General features: G+C 43.0%; 1 protein-coding gene across 1 annotated transcript; it reads right to left on the bottom strand.

Moving 5' to 3' along the window:
- Positions 1-2212: 2212 nt before the first annotated feature.
- Positions 2213-4396, bottom strand: LOC121601924. The gene has a single exon (XM_041930723.1). It carries the CDS (start codon positions 4394-4396, stop codon positions 2213-2215), a length of 2184 nt encoding a protein of 727 aa, XP_041786657.1.
- Between the last annotated feature and the right edge of the window lie 15973 nt (positions 4397-20369).

Genomic DNA, 20369 nt, shown 5'->3' with positions numbered 1-20369 from the left:
AGCACACGAAGATGGCGATGTATGCCTTGGTGGGACTTCTATTGCGAATAGGCGACTTCAGCAATACCGGACCGCAATAGTCCACACCACTGACAGCAAATGGTCTCGTGGGTGTAACCCTTGATGTCGGAAGATCTGCAACGGATTGTTGCACCAGTGTAGGTTTGGCCTTGAAACACTTGTGACACCGATGGAAAACTGACTTGGTCAAATTACGGCCACCGATTATCCAGAAGCGTACACGAAGGATGGATAATAAGTGTTCAGGACCGGTGTGCATATACTTCTGGTGATACGCGACTGCTAACAATGCTGCGAGCGGGTGTTTTGCAGAAAGAAGTATGGGATGCTTCGCGTATTCTGCTATTTGTGCGTTGCGAAGCCGGCCACCAACACGCAGGATTCCCGCCTCATCAATAAAGGGGGACAACCATTTCAGCTTTGAATTGCGTGGTAGATCCTTGCCGTTTTTAGCCGCGGGTAAATCATCCGCAAATGAATCTTGCTGAGCTAACCGACACAACTGAAGCTCAGCTTGGATGAGTTCGTCTCGAGATGGAGGTGCAATCAATGTAATCATGTCCTGAATCGAAGCATGACCCTTGGCTGTCGGTGACATAATTGCGGGTTTCGGTGTCCTCATGCATTGCACAAAACGTAAACAATACGCCATAGTTCGACGAAGTTTGAGGTAGGTTGAAAACCGTGCAAATAGCTTATTGTTGAAATCGTCCTCCATCGACATTGCAGCTATTCGTGATTGTGTAATACGTTCTTCTTCTATTGATGCGGTTTCTTCAATTGCAGGTTCTCTTATAGGCCATTCTTCCTGTTTGCTGCTCAGCCAATGTGGCCCATGCCACCATCGTTCACAGGATTGCAATTTGTCTGGTAGTAGACCTCGCGATGCATCGTCTGCTGGGTTGTCTACACCAGGAACATGCCTCCAGCACTTGATCCGAGTTTCTCCTTGAATTTGTGCCACCCTGTTGGCAACGAAAGGCTTCCACCTCCGTGGTGCTGAATTGAGCCAATGTAGCACGGTCATGGAATCAGTCCAAGCGAAAGCATCGTATTCACCGTTGAGGGACTGACTGACCTTCCGGAACAGTTGCGTTGCCAACCGCGCTGCACAGAGCTCGAGTCTCGCTATAGAGTGTGTGTTCGACAACGATACTACTTGAGACTTAGCTGCCAACAGCTGTACCGATGTTGTCGAATCGTTTTCTGCCCTGACGTAACAGCAAGCACCATATGCCACCTGAGAAGCATCTGCGAAAATGTGTAGCTGCATGTTTGCTGCTTGCCGAATTGAAGTGTAACGCGGAATGCGCACTTCCCGAAGTAAATGCAGCTTGGAATGAAATGCCGTCCATTCCTCTTGGAGATGTGATGGTAGCTCACAATCCCAATCCCATGGCTTCCCGTTTTCCTGCAACTTCCACAGCTGTTGCATAAAGAGCTTAGCAATGATAATTGTTGGACTAAGCAAGCCAAGCGGGTCAAAGATTTTGGCGATGTAGGACAAAGCTAGCCTCTTTGTCAACATCCTCGCAGCAGTTGGTAGATCGATCCGATATCGCAGCATATCAACTGCTGGCTCCCAAACCAGACCAAGCGTCGATACAAACTGGGGATCTTACCATTCGTGAGTAGGAAGGATGGCCAGGTCTTCAGAAGGAATGCCGATTAGTGCTTCGGGTACGTTCGACACCCACTTCTTCAACACGAATCCAGCCTGCTTGAGCATCTCAGAAATCTGCCTTTGCATTTCAATTGCGTCTGCCAACTCGTCTGCTCCCGTTAGCCGGTCATCCACATAAAAATCGTGCAATACAGGATCCACTGCTCGGGGGTATTGCATCTTGTGATCGAGAGCGATCTGCTTTAGCGTTCTTGTTGCTAGGAAGGGTGCGCAAGACGTGCCATATGTAACCGTTTGCAGTTGAAACGTCTGAATCGGCTCTGCGGTGTTTCCTCTATACCGAATGCGCAGGTATTCAGTGTCGCGAGAATCGTGGAGAATTTGGCGATACATTTTCTCAACGTCTGCTGAGAGTGCGACTGCGTGCGACCGGAAACGAACGATGATGGTGAACAGATCGTCTTGGATCACCGGCCCAACCAGGAGTTTGTCGTTCAAGGAGTAGCCAGAAGATGTCTTGCACGACGCGTCAAAGACTACCCTGACCTTGGTGGTTGTGCTCGATTCCTAAAGCACCGCGTGATGAGGGAGATAGTAGTGTTCACACGAATCGTCCACCGGCTCGGTGAGTTGTTTCATGTGCCCTAAGCGCTCATACTCCGACATGAAATTACTATACTCCTCCTTCATTGCAGGGTTAGACTTGAGCCGCCGTTCCACCGCTAGGAGACGACGATCAGCGATTGCTTTCGATTCTCCTAAAACGATATTCGAATTAGGATTTTGTGGTAAACGTACGACATACCTGCCAGATGGGTCTCTGGTTGTAGTAGAGATGAAATGACGTTCACACATGTCTTCCTCCAGAGATAGAGCGGGTTCGTCGAAGATGGTCTCGCTCTCCCAGAACCGCGTCAATATGGCTTCCAACGGACTGTCGCTCGTTGCCATATTACACACCCGATGTTGTTGAGACGAATACGTTGTATTTCCTGCTACCGCCCATCCAAACTGCGTTTCTACCAACCATGGCAGACCCGAACCGAGAGATTGCTTACGTCCGGTATGCAGCTCCCAGAACGTATCGCCACCGATGACCACATCGACCTTGCCTGGGATATGATACGTGGGGTCTGCTAGCGTTACATCCGGGATGTTCCACGAAGACACGTTGATTGGTGAGGTGGGAATGTCCGCCGAGGGTGTATCCAGGATCAGAAACTCCAATGGGGTGGTGAATTGAAGGTTCCTTGAACGAACGATCGCCGTGGTCGAACCCTTTATCTGCTGCCTTGAAGTTCCGATGCCAGACACTGATACATTAACTCTCGTTCGAGGTGTCATGAGCTTCCGAGCTAACGTATCCGAAATGAAGTTGGACATGGAGCCCGAATCCAGAAGCGCCCGTGCCTCATGCTTCTCTCCATAATCGTCTACGATAAACACAATAGCCGTCTCGAGAAACACCATATCATCATCTGATTGGGCTGACAAAGCGACTGTAGGTTGTTGTGGTGGTTGATGAAGCAGCGTATGATGCCGTTCCTTGCACGAACGGCAAGAATACTCGGATTTGCACGATCTCACTTGATGGGAACAACTGAGACAATTCCAGCACAATCCCTTTGACCGTGCGATTTCCCGCCGCTCCTGAGTATTTTTGGCTAAAAATACCGGGCAATTTCGAACCAGGTGATGATCTGCACACTGCAATGGACAGCTCACTTGTTGAATGGTCGATGAAACGGGAGTATTCCTTTGCACAGAAGCAGCGTTGGTTACCGACCGCCGTAGTGCGGTGGGCCGATATGCCCCGGCCACCTTGATCGGAACCACAATTCGATCGCACGAGATACTTTGGCTCGATTTTAGGATTTGGATTCGGTCTTGTAGGAATTCGATCAACTCGCTGTACTTATCCTTTTTCTTATGCACAGAATGCCTTTCCCACGCCAGAATGGTCTCATTGTCCAGCTTCATCAGCAACATGTTGGACAAAGGCGTGTCCCATGAGTCGACAGGTTCATGCAGCTTCTGCAACCCATTCACATATCGCACGAATTCATCTACCAACGACGTCAAGCCATCGACACTTTCTGTTGCAATCGCAGGTAGGAAATGTAGCCGTCGCCAGTACTCGCGAATGAGCATCCGTGAGTTGTCGTATCGCTTAAGCAGCGCAGCCCAGGTAACAGAATAGTTTTCCGTGGTCAGAGTAACATGTTCGAAGGGAACCGCAGCGTCACCTTTCAGGGACGAAAGTAAGTACTGCAGTTTTGCAATTGGCGGCAGCTCGGCACTTGCGTCAATCATCGCGACAAAGCGATCGCGGAATGACAACCACTTTGTCGAATCACCGTCGAACGTTGGTAATTCGATTTTGGGAAAACGTATGTTTGATGTGTTTGGCCGTCCAAACGCTAGGGTTGAGTTTGCCAATAAGGAGTCGTTGAGCGAATTGGCTTCCTTCCGCTGGTTTTCTCTAAGGAACGATTTTAGCCGCCGGCAGCGCTCTTCCATATCGATCCTGTCAGTAATACAGGCTTGAATCGCATCACTGGTGTCGTCATACTCTTCCAGCTTTGCCACCGCGGCAAAAAAGTCCTGTCTGTGTTGCTCCAAACCCTCCATAACCTCCGGGATTTCACCTACATTTTCTGGTTTGAAGTTCTGCTTAAAGCGCTCCAGCGCCTTAATATTTTCCACTGCGACGAGTTTTTTGTGCTGAGCAGATTTTATCTTCTTGTCCATCTTAGCTTCCGTCAGATTTTCACGATAATGTCTATAACGCGATATGAACGTTCACGAAACTGTAGCAATTCGAATTTACGCGGGAAAAATAAACCACGATTCACGATCACGAAAATTCGACCGATGCCCTTGCTGCAGGGCTAATGAACTTGAACGAGCGCGAGAATTCGAAATGGCGCGAATGATGACTTGCACCGTGCTCGTGATGCGGAGCGTTCCGAATTTGCCGTTGCTCTTGATGCAGAGCGAAAGAAAAACACTTAGCACGCACGTATCCGGTTCGAAGGACCAAAAATGTGAGAAAACCTCACGAATGTTCGTATACGGTGTACAACTCGTTTTCTTTCCCGATATTAGAATAATTTGTGTCGGTTATGGAAATAATGCGACTCGTTCATATGTCCGTTTGCTACTGTATATTCAATTGTCAAGAGTTCATTACATAATTCATTTTGAGTTCATTCTGTTATCCTTATCTATGCCTATGAGTTCATTTCCTATCCTATTTCTAAATTGAGTTCGAATTTCGAATTCGAACTAATAAATTCAAATGATCAATCTCCAACAGTACCTCAGAAGTGCTTGGATCCACCATAGAATACTCTTGACAGACACCTAAAGTGCCTCAGAAGTGCTTGGATCCACCACAGAATACCCTCGACAGTCACCAAAAGTGTCTCAAAAGTGCTTGGATCCACCATATAATACCCTCGACAGTCACCAAAAGTACCTCAGAAGTGCTTGGATCCACCATAGAATATCCTCGACAGTCACCAAAAGTGTCTCAAAAGTGCTTGGATCCACCATATAATACCCTCGACAGTCACCAAAAGTACCTCAGAAGTGCTTGGATCCACCATAGAATATCCTCGACAGTCACCAAAAGTGCCTCAGAAGTGCTTGGATCCACCATAGAATACCCTCGACAGTCACCACAAGTGCCTCAGAAGTGCTTGGATGCACTATAGAATTTTCGACAGTCACCAAAAGTGGCTCAGAAGTGCTTGGATCCACCATAGACTACCCTCGACAGTCACCAAAAGTACCTCAGAAGTGCTTGGATCCACCATAGAATATCCTCGACAGTCACCAAAAGTGCCTCAGAAGTGCTTGGATCCACCATAGAATACCCTCGACAGTCACCACAAGTGCCTCAGAAGTGCTTGGATCCACCAAAGAATACCTTCGACAGTCACCAAAAGTGCCTTAGAAGTGTTTGGATCCACCATAGAATACCCTCGACTGTCACCAAAAGTGCCTCAGAAGTGCTTGGATGCACTATAGAATTTTCGACAGTCACCAAAAATGCCTCAGAAGTGCTTGGATCCACCATAGAATACTCTTGGCAGTCACCAAAAGTGCCTCAGAAGTGCTTGGATCCACCATAGACTACCCTCGACAGTCACCAAAAGTGCCTCAGAAGTGCTTGAATCCACCATAGAATATCCTCGACAGTCACCAAAAGTGCCTCAGAAGTGCTTGGATCCTCCATAGAATACCTTCGACAGTCACCAAAAGTGCCTTAGAAATGCTTGGATCCACCATAGAATACCCTCGACAGTCACCAAAAGTGCCTCAGAAGTGCTCGAATCCACCATTGAATATCCTCGACAGTCACCAAAAGTGCCTTAGAAGTGCTTGGATCCACCATAGAATAACCTCGACAGTAACCAAAAAAACCTCAGAAGTGCTTGGATCCACCGAAGAATGTCCTCGACAGTCACCAAAAGTGCCTCAGAAGTGCTTGGATCCACCATGGAATACCCTCGACAGTCACCAAAAGTGCCTCAGAAGTGCTTTGATCCACCATAGAATACCCTCGACAGTCACCAAAAGTGCCTCAGAAGTGTTTGAATCCACCACAGAATACCCTCGACAGTCACCAAAAGTGCCTCAGAAGTGCTTGAATCCACCATAGAATATCCTCGACAGTCACCAAAAGTGCCTCAGAAGTGCTTGGATCCTCCATAGAATACCTTCGGCAGTCACCAAAAGTGCCTCAGAAGTGCTCGAATCCACCATAGAATATCCTCGACAGTCACCAAAAGTGCCTTAGAAGTGCTTGGATCCACCATAGAATAACCTCGACAGTAACCAAAAAAGCCTCAGAAGTGCTTGGATCCACCATAGAATACTCTTGACAGTCACCAAAAGTGCCTCAGAAGTGCTTGGATCCACCATAGAATATCCTCGACAGTCACCAAAAGTGCCTCAGAAGTGCTTTGATCCACCATAGAATACCCTCGACAGTCACCAAAAGTGCCTCAGAAGTGTTTGAATCCACCACAGAATACCCTCGACAGTCACCAAAAGTGCCTCAGAAGTGCTTGAATCCACCATAGAATATCCTCGACAGTCACCAAAAGTGCCTCAGAAGTGCTTGGATCCACCATAGAATACCCTCGACAGTCACCAAAAGTGCCTCAGAAGTGCTCGAATCCACCATAGAATATCCTCGACAGTCACCAAAAGTGCCTTAGAAGTGCTTGGATCCACCATAGAATAACCTCGACAGTAACCAAAAAAGCCTCAGAAGTGCTTGGATCCACCGAAGAATGTCCTCGACAGTCACCAAATGTGCCTCAGAAGTGCTTGGATCCTCCATAGAATACCTTCGACAGTCACCAAATGTGCCTCAGAAGTGCTTGGATCCACCATAGACTACCCTCGACAGTCACCAAAAGTGCCTCAGAAGTGCTTGAATCCACCATAGAATATCCTCGACAGTCACCAAAAGTGCCTTAGAAGTGCTTGGATCCACCATAGAATAACCTCGACAGTCACCAAAAGTGCCTCAGAAGTGCTTGGATCCACCATAGAATACCTTCGACAGTCACCAAAAAAGCCTCAGAAGTGCTTGGATCCACCGAAGAATGTCCTCGACAGTCACCAAATGTGCCTCAGAAGTGCTTGGATCCTCCATAGAATACCTTCGACAGTCACCAAAAGTGCCTTAGAAGTGCCTGGATCCACTATCGAATATTTTCGACAGTCACCAAAAGTGCCTCAGAAGTGCTCGAATCCACCATAGAATATCCTCGACAGTCACCAAAAGTGCCTTAGAAGTGCTTGGATCCACCATAGAATAACCTCGACAGTCACCAAAAGTGCCTCAGAAGTGCTTGGATCCACCACAGAATACCTTCGACAGTCACCAAAAAAGCCTCAGAAGTGCTTGGATCCACCAAAGAATGTCCTCGACAGTCACCAAAAGTGCCTCAGAAGTGCTTGGATCCACCACAGAATACCCTCGACAGTCACCAAAAGTGCCTCAGAAGTGCTTGGATCCACCATAGAATACCCTCGACAGTCACCAAAAGTGCCTCAGAAGTGCTTGAATCCACCATAGAATATCCTCGACAGTCACCAAAAGTGCCTCAGAAGTGCTTGGATCCACCATAGACTACCCTCGACAGTCACCAAAAGTGCCTCAGAAGTGCTTGGATCCACCATCGAATACCATCGACAGTCTCCAAAAGTTCTTCAGAAGTGCTTGGATCTACCATAGAATGTCCTCGACAGTCACCAAAAGTGCCTCAGAAGTGCTTGGATCCACCATAGAATACCCTCGACAGTCACCAAAAGTGCCTCAGAAGTGCTTGAATCCACCATAGAATACCCTCGACAGTCACCAAAAGTGCCTCAGAAGTGCTTGGATCCACCATAGAATACCCTCGACAGTCACCAAAAGTGCCTCAGAAGTGCTTGGATCCACCATAGAATACCCTAAAAAGTCACCAAAAGTGCCTCAGAAGTGCTTGGATCCACCATAGAATACCCTCGACAGTCACCAAAAGTGCCTCAGAAGTGCTTGGATCCACCAACGATTACCCTTGTGTAATGTGTTTGATGACTGTTACGGTTGCCATGTGGTATGTTTTGGGATAGTCACGGTATATTCGATTTTGGGACGGTTGCTATGTAGTAACTTTGAACTCGCGTTGGTCAGGTGGCCTTCGTCATAGTTTGCCGAATTAAGTAGAACTGAGGTGGATACTGTTTCGAAGCGGACATTCGACACTTGATCGTCCAGGCGATCATAGAAACCTTTAGGAGGTTTCCCTTACTGGAAACGTTGGAGTTTAGAGGCCTTACCTTGGGCAGGGGGACATATCTAAACTCTTTAAATGAGAACTCGATAGATGTAGGATGGGCATAGTCCTATCCTGACAGTCCGAACGAATCTGACCTGCCATGATCGGAGTTGGTTTTATTTATACTCAAAAGAAGTTAAGGGTTTCTCACATTTAGTTCCGGGTTGTATGTTGGAAAGTTATTGTTTTCACTAAGCTAGTTACGTTTGTCTTTTGTTGACAAGAATGATGGTTCTTGTCACTAAGTTCCTGTTTTGGGTTTAATGCTTATACTGTTCCTGCTTTGGGTTATAATGCATAAAATGTTCCTGCTTTGGGTTATAATGCATAAACTGTTCCTGCTTATGTTGCACGTTTCGGTTGGTTCTGTTAAGTGTGTCACAATTGTTTTTATATGAACGGTGTGGCCTGAGCTCTTCCGGGTGTGTATGGTATGATCTGATTTGCTGAGTGTTTTATAATGGATGTGTTGCAATGGTGTGATTTGGCTTTCCAAAGTGTATTACTATGTGTCTATGGCTGATAGTGTGTATTACAATATGTTCTGTATAGCAGATATGCTACACCTCCCCCCTTTAATAGAATAACGTAATGAATTACAATGATTGAAGTTATTCTCCTGTGTACTTAATTAGTCTGTTTTTGTGTACTGTAGAGGTTTTCTTTGTTGTATTGTTTTGTATTACGCAATTAGGCCCTTGGGCATTTACTACTGTGAAAGGTCCAATGTAGACTGGATCTAATTTTTTTCTGTTTTCATTTTCCAAATATACCTGATCTCCTATCTTTATAATGAGTGGTACTGTATCTTTATTTAAGATGTGCTGTCTTCTCTTCTTTGCTTTTATCAAATTTTCTCTAGCTATTTCGTTAGATTTTTGGAGTTTATATTTCATTTAGAAATAATATTGGTCAATATTATAAACTGGTTCTATTTTTGTTTTGAATATATCTTGTGGTAAATTCGCTTTTCTTCCGAATACCAGTTCGTATGGTGTGTTGTTTGTGTCAGTGTGTTCTGTTGTATTGTAAACAAATTCGTAAAATTTTGTCCAATCATCCCAGTCATCATGATGTTCGTTTGTTTAACTTCTTAGGTATTCGTTTATACATCTATGATTTCTTTCTAATGATCCTATTGTCTGTGGGTGGTAAGCTGTGCTAAAAGTTTGTTTGATTTTTAAGATTTCTGAGATTTTGTGTAATATTTCATTGTTATATTCTAGTCCTTGATCTGATTTTAATTCTATGAATGTTCCAAATGTAAGAATAAAGTTTTCTACCAATGCTCTTGCTTTAGTATTTGCTTCTTTGTTATGGATAGGTATTACTACGATGTATTTCGTTAAGTCACATTGTATGGTTGCATACCTGTTGTTTTTGTTAGTTTTTGTTAGAGGTCCTACTGTGTCGATTGAAATTATGTTAAATGGTTTTGTCGGTGTTGTAGTTACAACTGTGTCTTCCTTAGTATGTCTAATCGTCTTATTAACTATGCATGCCTTACAATTTCGTACGTATTTCTTGATATCATCTTTCATATTTTTCCATTTGTATTTTTCCCTTATTTTCTGGTACAGTCTGTACTGGCCTATATGTCCTCCCGAAGGGGTCATATGACAATCTGAAATTATTCTCAGCCTTTCTTTTTCTGTTGTTATCCATCTAGTTGGAGTAAACAGGATTATTTCAAACTTGGTAATGGCTCTATTGGCTATTTCCTTAATAGTTTGTTGGGAATATTCTTCGAATAAATGATCTTCTTCTGACCATGCTAGCTTATTTCTTCCATATTGTTTCGCGATTTTGCATATTTCTAGAAGAGCAAACTCTAATGCTTGACTTCCATCATTTCTCAAAAGAAATTTTCCTAGTGATTTTCTATATGAATGGTTGTATATTATGAATTCAACGTTGTTCTTAATTCTCTGCGTACCTATTTTTAGTACTTTTCTTACTTCTAAAGGTCTTTCTGTTTTCCACATCGCGGGGTGATCAATCCCTGTTGTTGCGATTGGTTTGTCTTTGTTTGGATCAGTTTTCACGTTATTTTTCTCAACCATGGCTCTCGTATTAACCATTAAAATCGTTTTGGATTTTGGTATTGATGCCTTTAGGTCATCCGAGTTAAGGATTATTCTTGATAGTGCGTCTGCCGCAACATTAGCTTTACCTGCTAAATATTCTATTTCAAAGTCAAATTCTTCTAAATCTAGTCTCATTCTAGTAAGCTTAGAAGTAGGATTTTTCATACCAAATAAGTATGCTAATGGTCTATGATCTGTTCTAACTATAAATTTTTGTCATTATACATATGGTTTAAAATAATTAATTGCCCAATGTATAGCTGTAAGCTGTTTCTCGATAATTGGCTTATTATTTTCCCCTGGTGTAAAACTTTTACTCGCAAATGCGACTGGCAAATCGTTTCCATCTGTTATTTGTGATAACACTGCACCACATGCCATGTCTGATGCATCTGTCGTAATAATGAATTGTTTTTTAAAATCTGGATATTGTAAAATTGTAGGTGAGAGTAAGCTTTGTTTCAATGTATCAAAAGCTGCTTGACATTCTGAAGTCCATGCAAACTTAACATTTTTCTTAATCAAATTATTAATAGGTTTAGCTATCTTAGCAAAATTCTGTACAAATTTACGATAATAATTACAAAATGCGACAAAACGTCTTGCTTCATCAGCGTTAGTAGGAATCGGGAAGTTTCTAATTGTGTCAAACTTCGCGTCGTCCGGATAAATTCCTTTATCTGTTATTTTATGACCTAAGTACGTTACTTCTGTTTTGAAGAAACAACATTTTTCTGCATTTAGTTTAAGGTTATACTTTCTTAGCCTATCAAAAATTTTACCTAAATTACTGATATGATGCCGTGCACTGCATCCAGTAACTATAATATCATCTATATATACAAATGCTAGCTCTGGTGTTAAACCAGCCATAGCGATAGCCATCATCCTTTGAAAGCTGTTTGGGCTAATATTGAGTCCAAATGGCATTCTTGTAAACTTATAGTGGCCTGTAGGTGTCGAAAAAGCTGTGTATTTTCTCGAATTTTTATCAAGTTTGATTTGATGAAACCCTGACATCAAATCCAATGTGCTGAAATATTTGGCTCTTCCTAGCTGATCTAGTATCGTGTCTATGCGAGGTAAAGGGAATTTGTCTGGTAAAATTTTCTTGTTTAACTGCCGAAAATCCACTACTAAACGCCATCTCTTCTTGCCTTCAACTGATTTCTTTGGTACTAATAGTATCGGTGAATTATATGACGAAACAGAATGTTCAATAATGTTATTTTTCAACATCTTTTCTACCTGCGATTGCATTTCCTCACTTTGTGAATGTATTTGTTTATAATTTGGTATATCAGAAGGAATGTTATCTTTCAATGAAATTTCCTGGGTATAAAAATTGTTAGTAGAGACCGGTTCATCTTCTAAACAAAATATATCCGAGAATTTTGTGATAAGGTTTTCTAATTCTTCTCTTGCTATTTGTGGAATATTTTCTATGCGAATTTTGTTATGAATTTTCTGAATTCGTTCCCTAGCTGTGTTTGGTTTTCTCTGTAGCTGCTCATAATCTCTTAAAGGTTCGATTTCTGGTGTATAGGATTTTATTTCAAAAGAAATCTTTATCGGTGGTATTAATGAATTTGATATACTGATTACGTTTTGAAACTATTGTGTTTCCGCAAAACACTCCTGGTTGGATTTCCTGTGATAAGATGATTGAATCCTCTGTCAAGTTTGGTATGGTTATTTTTCGAACTACTTCACTTCGTTTTGGTAAAATATAATTTCCATTTACATTGTCTTCTATTGGATGTGAAATCAATCCGTTATCAGATGAGAAGTATATCATCCAATTAACATAATCAACAATACATCTGTGCTTTATAAAGTCTTTTCCTAACAGTTCGTCAGAAAAAATGGATTCTACGTCTTCTATTATATGAAATTCGTGTATAATGGAATAATCGCCAAAGTGAATTGTTGTCATAGCAGTACCTAAAGTCTCTGATTCATGATCACTAGAGCTTATCAAGGTTAATTTTTTTGATGTATTGATTTTACAACCTGGTTTTAATTTACTAGCTTTAAGTACGGATACGGTTGCTCCGGTATCTATGATGAGTGTGCTATAGATTTCCTTTGCAATTTCTATTTTAACTTTAACAAAATTATCTGCATCAGTGTTTATGGTTAGTATAGGGTATTTTCTGATACTTGAGAGTGGCCTAAAAAATTATTCTGTTCTTCGGCTGTTACTGTGTTATGAATAGGCGCTCGATTATTTTGCCAATTGCTATTATTTCTATTTGATTGTACGTACTGGTTTCTGTTGGAATAATTTTGTCGATTTGCATGCTGATTTCTGTTGTTGTTAGTGTTATTGTTGTTATATCTGAAGTTATTATTATTTCTGTTGTTGTTCTGTCCATATCTTGCGGGTGGGAACCTGGGTGGGATTTGTGTCTGATATCTATTATTATTTGAGAATTTGTTGAATTTGTTCCTTCCTTGGTAGTTGTTTCCATACCCTCTATTGTTCCTGGTAGCGTTTGAATATAGGATCTTTGTCTGATCATTCTTTCACTTTTTCGTTCTATCTTCTAGCTCCAACTTTACAGCTTGCTCTTTTGCTTCATGCAAGGTTTCGAATTTACTTGATCTCATTATAATTTTGGTCTCGCCATCTTTAAGTCCATAACTCAATGCACTGATTCCTGATTTAGTTGCCTTTTTTCTAGCTACTTCTGGCGCTATCTCTTCTGCAATGTATGCCTCTTCTAGTTGTTGCGTTAATTTTTCAATAACGCTTCCAAAATCTTCTATCGTTCCAGTCTGTTTAGTATAGTCCATTTTTGATACTACGATCTCTGGTGTTACCTTTATGCTGCATCTGTCTTGTAGTTTGTTAACTATATCTTCTATTGAGTTAGGAGCTTCTCCTACAACAATTCGTGCTTTTCCTGTTAGACGTCCTAGTACCAGTTGTATTACTGTTTCTTTATTTTCTGGCTTTACTATTTTCTTTAATACATTTAAGTTTGACACCACACCTTTCAAATCCTTCTCATTACCATCATACTTTGATATGAGAGAAGTGGTGATTTTAATTAATTCCATAATGTCCGCCATTTTGTCAGGTTTCGTTTCTATTGTTATGTCAAATTGGTTCTCTGATAATGTCGTATTTAATGAATCTGGGTGTCTTTCGAAATGTATTTTTATGCACTTATTTATTTCGTAGTATACGTATCTACTCTTTTTAACTAGCTTTGTTAATATTTCATCTTTAATAGACGATTCGTGCTTTCGTAGGAGTTCTTGTATTTCGTCGTATATTTCCTTAGTATTATCCCTTAATGTTGTTAACGCGCAAAGCCTATAAAATCTGTTCAGCTGTTTCACCTGATCATAAATTCTATCTAATATTTCTATTTTCTCGAATAGTTTTTGCATATTTATGCAGCCTCATCAGTAAAATTGCATATTTACAGTTGGGAGACTTGTCCATTCTCGTCTGCCGATCCAGATTAGGCAGTAATCTCGCCTTGTCTTTTCGTCTTCCACGTTGGGAACGGTTTTTCCATTCAATCACACTAGTCACATCTCGTATACCGTAGTCTCGTCATTCATTCTATTCCACCTTTCAAATGAACATCACTTCTACATAGGTATTGCTTATGGTTTCACTGCACTGCTTCTCATTACTCATGACATCATTATTTCCGTTTACTTTAGTTTTGGGGTCGAAGCGATGTTCCTCACTTCAAGGTAGCTCTAGTTTGCAAACTGATCGCTTAAGGGTTTATTCATAATGTTGTTGCATTTTTGCACGTTGAGGAAGGTTGTCACAACACTTTTTTTTACATAATTGCTTTATATCACACATTTTTTTTCGCCCTTCAAACGGTTCATCACTTATATTTTCGATGAGTTGTCATTTTGTACACCACACTGTATTTGCTTTTGGTCGCTCATTCATAGCGATTGTTTTTTTTTTATATGGGTCACTTGTGCCAGCTGCGTTGTTCAATACAAATTTGAACATTTGACACTTTTATCCATCGTATACCGGTTATGGTCAAAAACGCACTTTTTTTTTTACACTATTTGATGCGTTAGCACGACACTGCTGTGCGTTACCGTTGTACGTATCACAAATAATTTGTTTATACTTCTGCCCGCCGATTGCAGATTAAGGTCACGGTCGCCATGTAATGTGTTTGATGACTGTTACGGTTGCCATGTGGTATGTTTTGGGATAGTCACGGTATATTCGATTTTGGGACGGTTGCTATGTAGTAACTTTGAACTCGCGTTGGTCAGGTGGCCTTCGTCATAGTTTGCCGAATTAAGTAGAACTGAGGTGGATACTGTTTCGAAGCGGACATTCGACACTTGATCGTCCAGGCGATCATAGAAACCTTTAGGAGGTTTCCCTTACTGGAAACGTTGGAGTTTAGAGGCCTTACCTTGGGCAGGGGGACATATCGAAACTCTTTAAATGAGAACTCGATAGATGTAGGATGGGCATAGTCCTATCCTGACAGTCCGAACGAATCTGACCTGCCATGATCGGAGTTGGTTTTATTTATACTCAAAAGAAGTTAAGGGTTTCTCACATTTAGTTCCGGGTTGTATGTTGGAAAGTTATTGTTTTCACTAAGCTAGTTACGTTTGTCTTTTGTTGACAAGAATGATGGTTCTTGTCACTAAGTTCCTGTTTTGGGTTTAATGCTTATACTGTTCCTGCTTTGGGTTATAATGCATAAAATGTTCCTGCTTTGGGTTATAATGCATAAACTGTTCCTGCTTATGTTGCACGTTTCGGTTGGTTCTGTTAAGTGTGTCACAATTGTTTTTATATGAACGGTGTGGCCTGAGCTCTTCCGGGTGTGTATGGTATGATCTGATTTGCTGAGTTTTTTATAATGGATGTGTTGCAATGGTGTGATTTGGATTTCCAAAGTGTATTACTATGTGTCTATGGCTGATAGTGTGTATTACAATATGTTCTGTATAGCAGATATGCTACACTAGTAAGTCACCAAAAGTGCCTCAGAAGTGCTTGAATCCACCATAGAATACCCTCGACAGTCACCAAAAGTGCCTCAGAAGTGCTTGGATCCACCATAGAATATCCTCGACAGTCACCAAAAGTGCCTCAGAAGTGCTTGGATCCACCATAGAATACCTTCGACAGTCACCAAAAGTGCCTCAGAAGTGCTTGGATCCACCATAGAATATCCTCGACGGTTACTCAAAGTGCCTCAGAAGTGCTTGGATCCACCACCGAATACCCTCGACAGTCTCAAAAAGAGCCTCAGAAGTGCTTGGATCCACCATAGAATACCCTCGACAGTCACCAAAAGTGCCTCAGAAGTGCTTGGATCCACCATAGAATACCTTCGACAGTCACCAAAAGTGCCTCAGAAGTGCTTGGATCCACCATAGAATACCCTCGACAGCCACAAAAAGTGCCTCAGAAGTGCTTGGATCTATCATAGAATACCCTAGAAAGTCGCCAAAAGTGCCTCAGAAGTGCTTGGATCAACTATAGTATACCTTCGACAGTCACCAAAAGTGCCTCAGAAGTGCTTGGATCCACCATAGAATACCCTAGAAAGTCACCAAAAGTGCCTCAGAAGTGCTTGGATCCACCATAGACTACCCTCGACAGTCACCAAAAACGCCTTAGACGTGCTTGAATCCACCAAAAAATATCCTCAACAGTCACCAAAAGTGCCTAAGAAGTGCTGGGATCAACTATAGTATACCTTCGACAGTCACCAAAAGTGCCTCAGAAGTGCTTGGATCCACCATAGAATATCCTCGACAGTCACCAAAAGTGCCTCAGAAGTGCTTGGATCCACCATAGAATACCCTCGACAGTCACCAAAAGTGCCTCAGAAGTGCTTGGATCAACTATAGTATACCTTCGACAGTCACCAAAAGTGCCTCAGAAGTGCTTGGATCCACCATAGAATACCCTAGAAAGTCGCCAAAAGTGCCTCAGAAGTGCTTGGATCAACTATAGTATACCTTCGACAGTCACCAAAAGTGCCTCAGAAGTGCTTGGATCCACCATAGAATATCCTCGACAGTCACCAAAAGTGCCTCAGAAGTGCTTGGATCCACCATAGAATACCTTCGACAGTCACCAAAAGTGCCTCAGAAGTGCTTGGATCCACCATAGAATACCCTCGACAGTTACTAAAAGTGCCTCAGAAGTGCTTGGATCCACCACCGAATACCCTCGACAGTCTCAAAAAGAGCCTCAGAAGTGCTTGGATCCACGAAAGAATACCCTCGACAGTCACCAAAAGTGCCTCAGAAGTGCTTGGATCCACCATAGAATACCCTCGACAGTCACCAAAAGTGCCTCAGAAGTGCTTGGATCTACCAACGATTACCCTAGAAAGTCACCAAAAGTGCCTCAGAAGTGCTTGGATCCACCATAGACTACCCTCGACAGTCACCAAAAGTGCCTCAGAAGTGCTTGAATCCACCAAAAAATATCCTCAACAGTCACCAAAAGTGCCTAAGAAGTGCTTGGATCCACCATAGAATACCCTCGATAGTCACCAAAAGTGCCTCAGAAGTGCTTGGATCCACCAAAAAATATCCTCGACAGTCACCAAAAGTGCCTAAGAAGTGCTTGGATCCACCATAGAATACCCTCGACAGTCACCAAAAGTGCCTCAGAAGTGCTTGGATCCAACATGGAATACCCTCGACAGTTACCAAAAGTGCCTCAGAAGTGCTTGGATCCACCATAGAATACCCTCGACAGTCACCAAAAGTGCCTCAGAAGTGCTTGGATCCACCATAGACTAAACTCGACAGTCATCAAAAGTGCCCCAGAAGTGCTTGGATCCACCATCGAATACCCTCGACAGTCATCAAAAGTGCCTCAGAAATGCTTGGATCCACCATAGAATACCCTCGACAGTCACCAAAAGTGCCTCAGAAATGCTTGGATCCACCATAGAATACCCTCGACAGTCACCAAAAGTGCCTCAGAAGTGCTTGAATCCACCAAAAAATATCCTCAACAGTCACCAAAAGTGCCTAAGAAGTGCTTGGATCCACCATAGAATACTCTCGATAGTCACCAAAAGTGCCTCAGAAGTGCTTGAATCCACCAAAAAATATCCTCGACAGTCACCAAAAGTGCCTCAGAAGTGCTTTGATCCATCGTAGAATACCCTCGACAGTCATCAAAAGTGCCTCAGAAGTGCTTGGATCCATCGTAGAATACCCTCGACAGTCACCAAAAGTGCCTCAGAAGTGCTTGGAACCACCATAGAATACCCTCGACAGTCACCAAAAGTGCCTCAGAAGTGCTTGAATCCACCAAAAATATCCTCGACAGTCACCAAAAGTGCCTAAGAAGTGCTTGGATCCACCATAGACTACCCTCGACAGTCACCAAAAGTGCCTCAGAAGTGCTTGAATCCACCAAAAAATATCCTCGACAGTCACCAAAAGTGCCTCAGAAGTGCTTGGATCCACCATCGAATACCCTCGACAGTCATCAAAAGTGCCTCAGAAGTGCTTGGATCCATCGTAGAATACCCTCGACAGTCACCAAAAGTGCCTCAGAAGTGCTTGGAACCACCATAGAATACCCTCGACAGTCACCAAAAGTGCCTCAGAAGTGCTTGAATCCACCAAAAAATATCCTCGACAGTCACCAAAAGTGCCTAAGAAGTGCTTGGATCCACCATAGAATACCCTCGACAGTCACCAAAAGTGCCTCAGAAGTGCTTGGATCTACCAACGATTACCCTAGAAAGTCACCAAAAGTGCCTCAGAAGTGCTTGGATCCACCATAGACTACCCTCGACAGTCACCAAAAGTGCCTCAGAAGTGCTTGAATCCACCAAAAAATATCCTCGACAGTCACCAAAAGTGCCTAAGAAGTGCTTGGATCCACCATAGAATACCCTCGACAGTCACCAAAAGTGCCTCAGATGTGCTTGGATCCACCATAGAATACCCTCGACAGTCACCAATAGTGCCTCAGAAGTGCTTGGATCCACCATAGAATACCCTCGACAGTCACCAAAAAAGCCTCAGAAGTGCTTGGATCCACCATAGAATACCCTCGACAGTCACAAAAAGTGTCTCAGAAGTGCTTGGATCCACCAAAGAATACCCTCGACAGTCACCAAAAAAGCCTCAGAAGTGCTTGGATCCACCATAGAATACTCTTGACAGTCACCAAAAGTGCCTCAGAAGTGCTTGGATCCACCATAGAATATCCTCGACAGTCACCAAAAAAGCCTCAGAAGTGCTTGGATCCACCAAAGAATACTCTTGACAGTCACCAAAAGTGCCTCAGAAGTGCTTGGATCAACCACAGAATACCCTCGACAGTCACCAAAAGTGCCTCAGAAGTGCTTTGATCTACAATAGAATACCCTCGACAGTCACCAAAAGTACCTCAGAAGTGCGTTGATCCACCATAGAATACCCTCGACAGTCACCAAAAGTGCCTCAGAAGTGCTTGGATCCACCACAGAATACCCTCGACAGTCACCAAAAGTGCCTCAGAAGTGCTTGGATCCACTATAGAATACCTTCGACAGTCTACAAAAAAGCCTCAGAAGTGCTTGGATACACCATAGAATACCCTCGACAGTCACAAAAAGTGTCTCAGAAGTGCTTGGATCCACCATAGAATATCCTCGACAGTCACCAAAAGTGCCTCAGAAGTGCGTTGATCCACCATAGAATACCCTCGACAGTCACCAAAAAAGCCTCAGAAGTGCTTGGATCCACCATTGAATACTCTTGACAGTCACCAAAAGTGCCTCAGAAGTGCTTGGATCCACCATAGAATATCCTCGACAGTCACCAAAAAAGCCTCAGAAGTGCTTGGATCCACAAAAAATACTCTTGACAGTCACCAAAAGTGCCTCAGAAGTGCTTGGATCCACCACAGAATACCCTCGACAGTCACCAAAAGTGCCTCAGAAGTGCTTGGATCCACTATAGAATACCCTCGACAGTCACCAAAATAGCCTCAGAAGTGCTTGGATCCACCATAGAATACCCTAGAAAGTCACCAAAAGTGCCTCAGAAGTGCTTGGATCCACCACAGAATACCCTCGACAGTCACCAAAAGTGCCTCAGAAGTGCTTGGATTCACTATAAAATACCTTCGACAGCCACCAAAAAAGCCTCAGAAGTGCTTGGATCCACCATAGAATATCCTCGACAGTCACCAAAAGTGCCTCAGAAGTGCTTGGATCCACCATAGAATATCCTCGACAGTCACCAAAAAGCCTCAGAAGTGCTTGGATCCACCACAGAATACTCTCGACAGTCACCAAAAGTGCCTCAGAAGTGCTTGGATCCACCATAGAATATCCTCGACAGTCACAAAAAGTGTCTCAGAAGTGCTTGGATCCACCATAGAATACCCTCGACAGTCACCAAAAAAGCCTCAGAAGTGCTTTAATCCACCATAGAATTCCCTTTTAAAGTAACCAAATATGCCTCAGAAGTGCTTGGATCCACCATAGAATATCCTCGACAGTCACCAAAAAAGCCTCAGAAGTGCTTGGATCCACCAAAGAATACTCTTGACAGTCACCAAAAGTGCCTCAGAAGTGCTTGGATCCACTATAGAATACCTTCGACAGTCACCAAAAAAGCCTCAGAAGTGCTTGGATCCACCATAGAATACTCTTGACAGTCACCAAAAGTGCCTCAGAAGTGCTTGGATCCACCACAGAATACCTTCGACAGCCACCAAAAGTGCCTCAGAAGTGCTTGGATTCACTATAAAATACCTTCGACAGTCACCAAAAGTGCCTCAGAAGTGCTTGGATCCAC

The sequence above is a fragment of the Anopheles merus genome, unplaced genomic scaffold (assembly GCF_017562075.2).
Source record: "Anopheles merus strain MAF unplaced genomic scaffold, AmerM5.1 LNR4000227, whole genome shotgun sequence".
Taxonomy (NCBI): Eukaryota; Metazoa; Arthropoda; class Insecta; order Diptera; family Culicidae; genus Anopheles; species Anopheles merus.
Note: the sequence above shows the minus strand (reverse complement) of the source record. Positions and strands in the feature narration are given on the sequence as shown.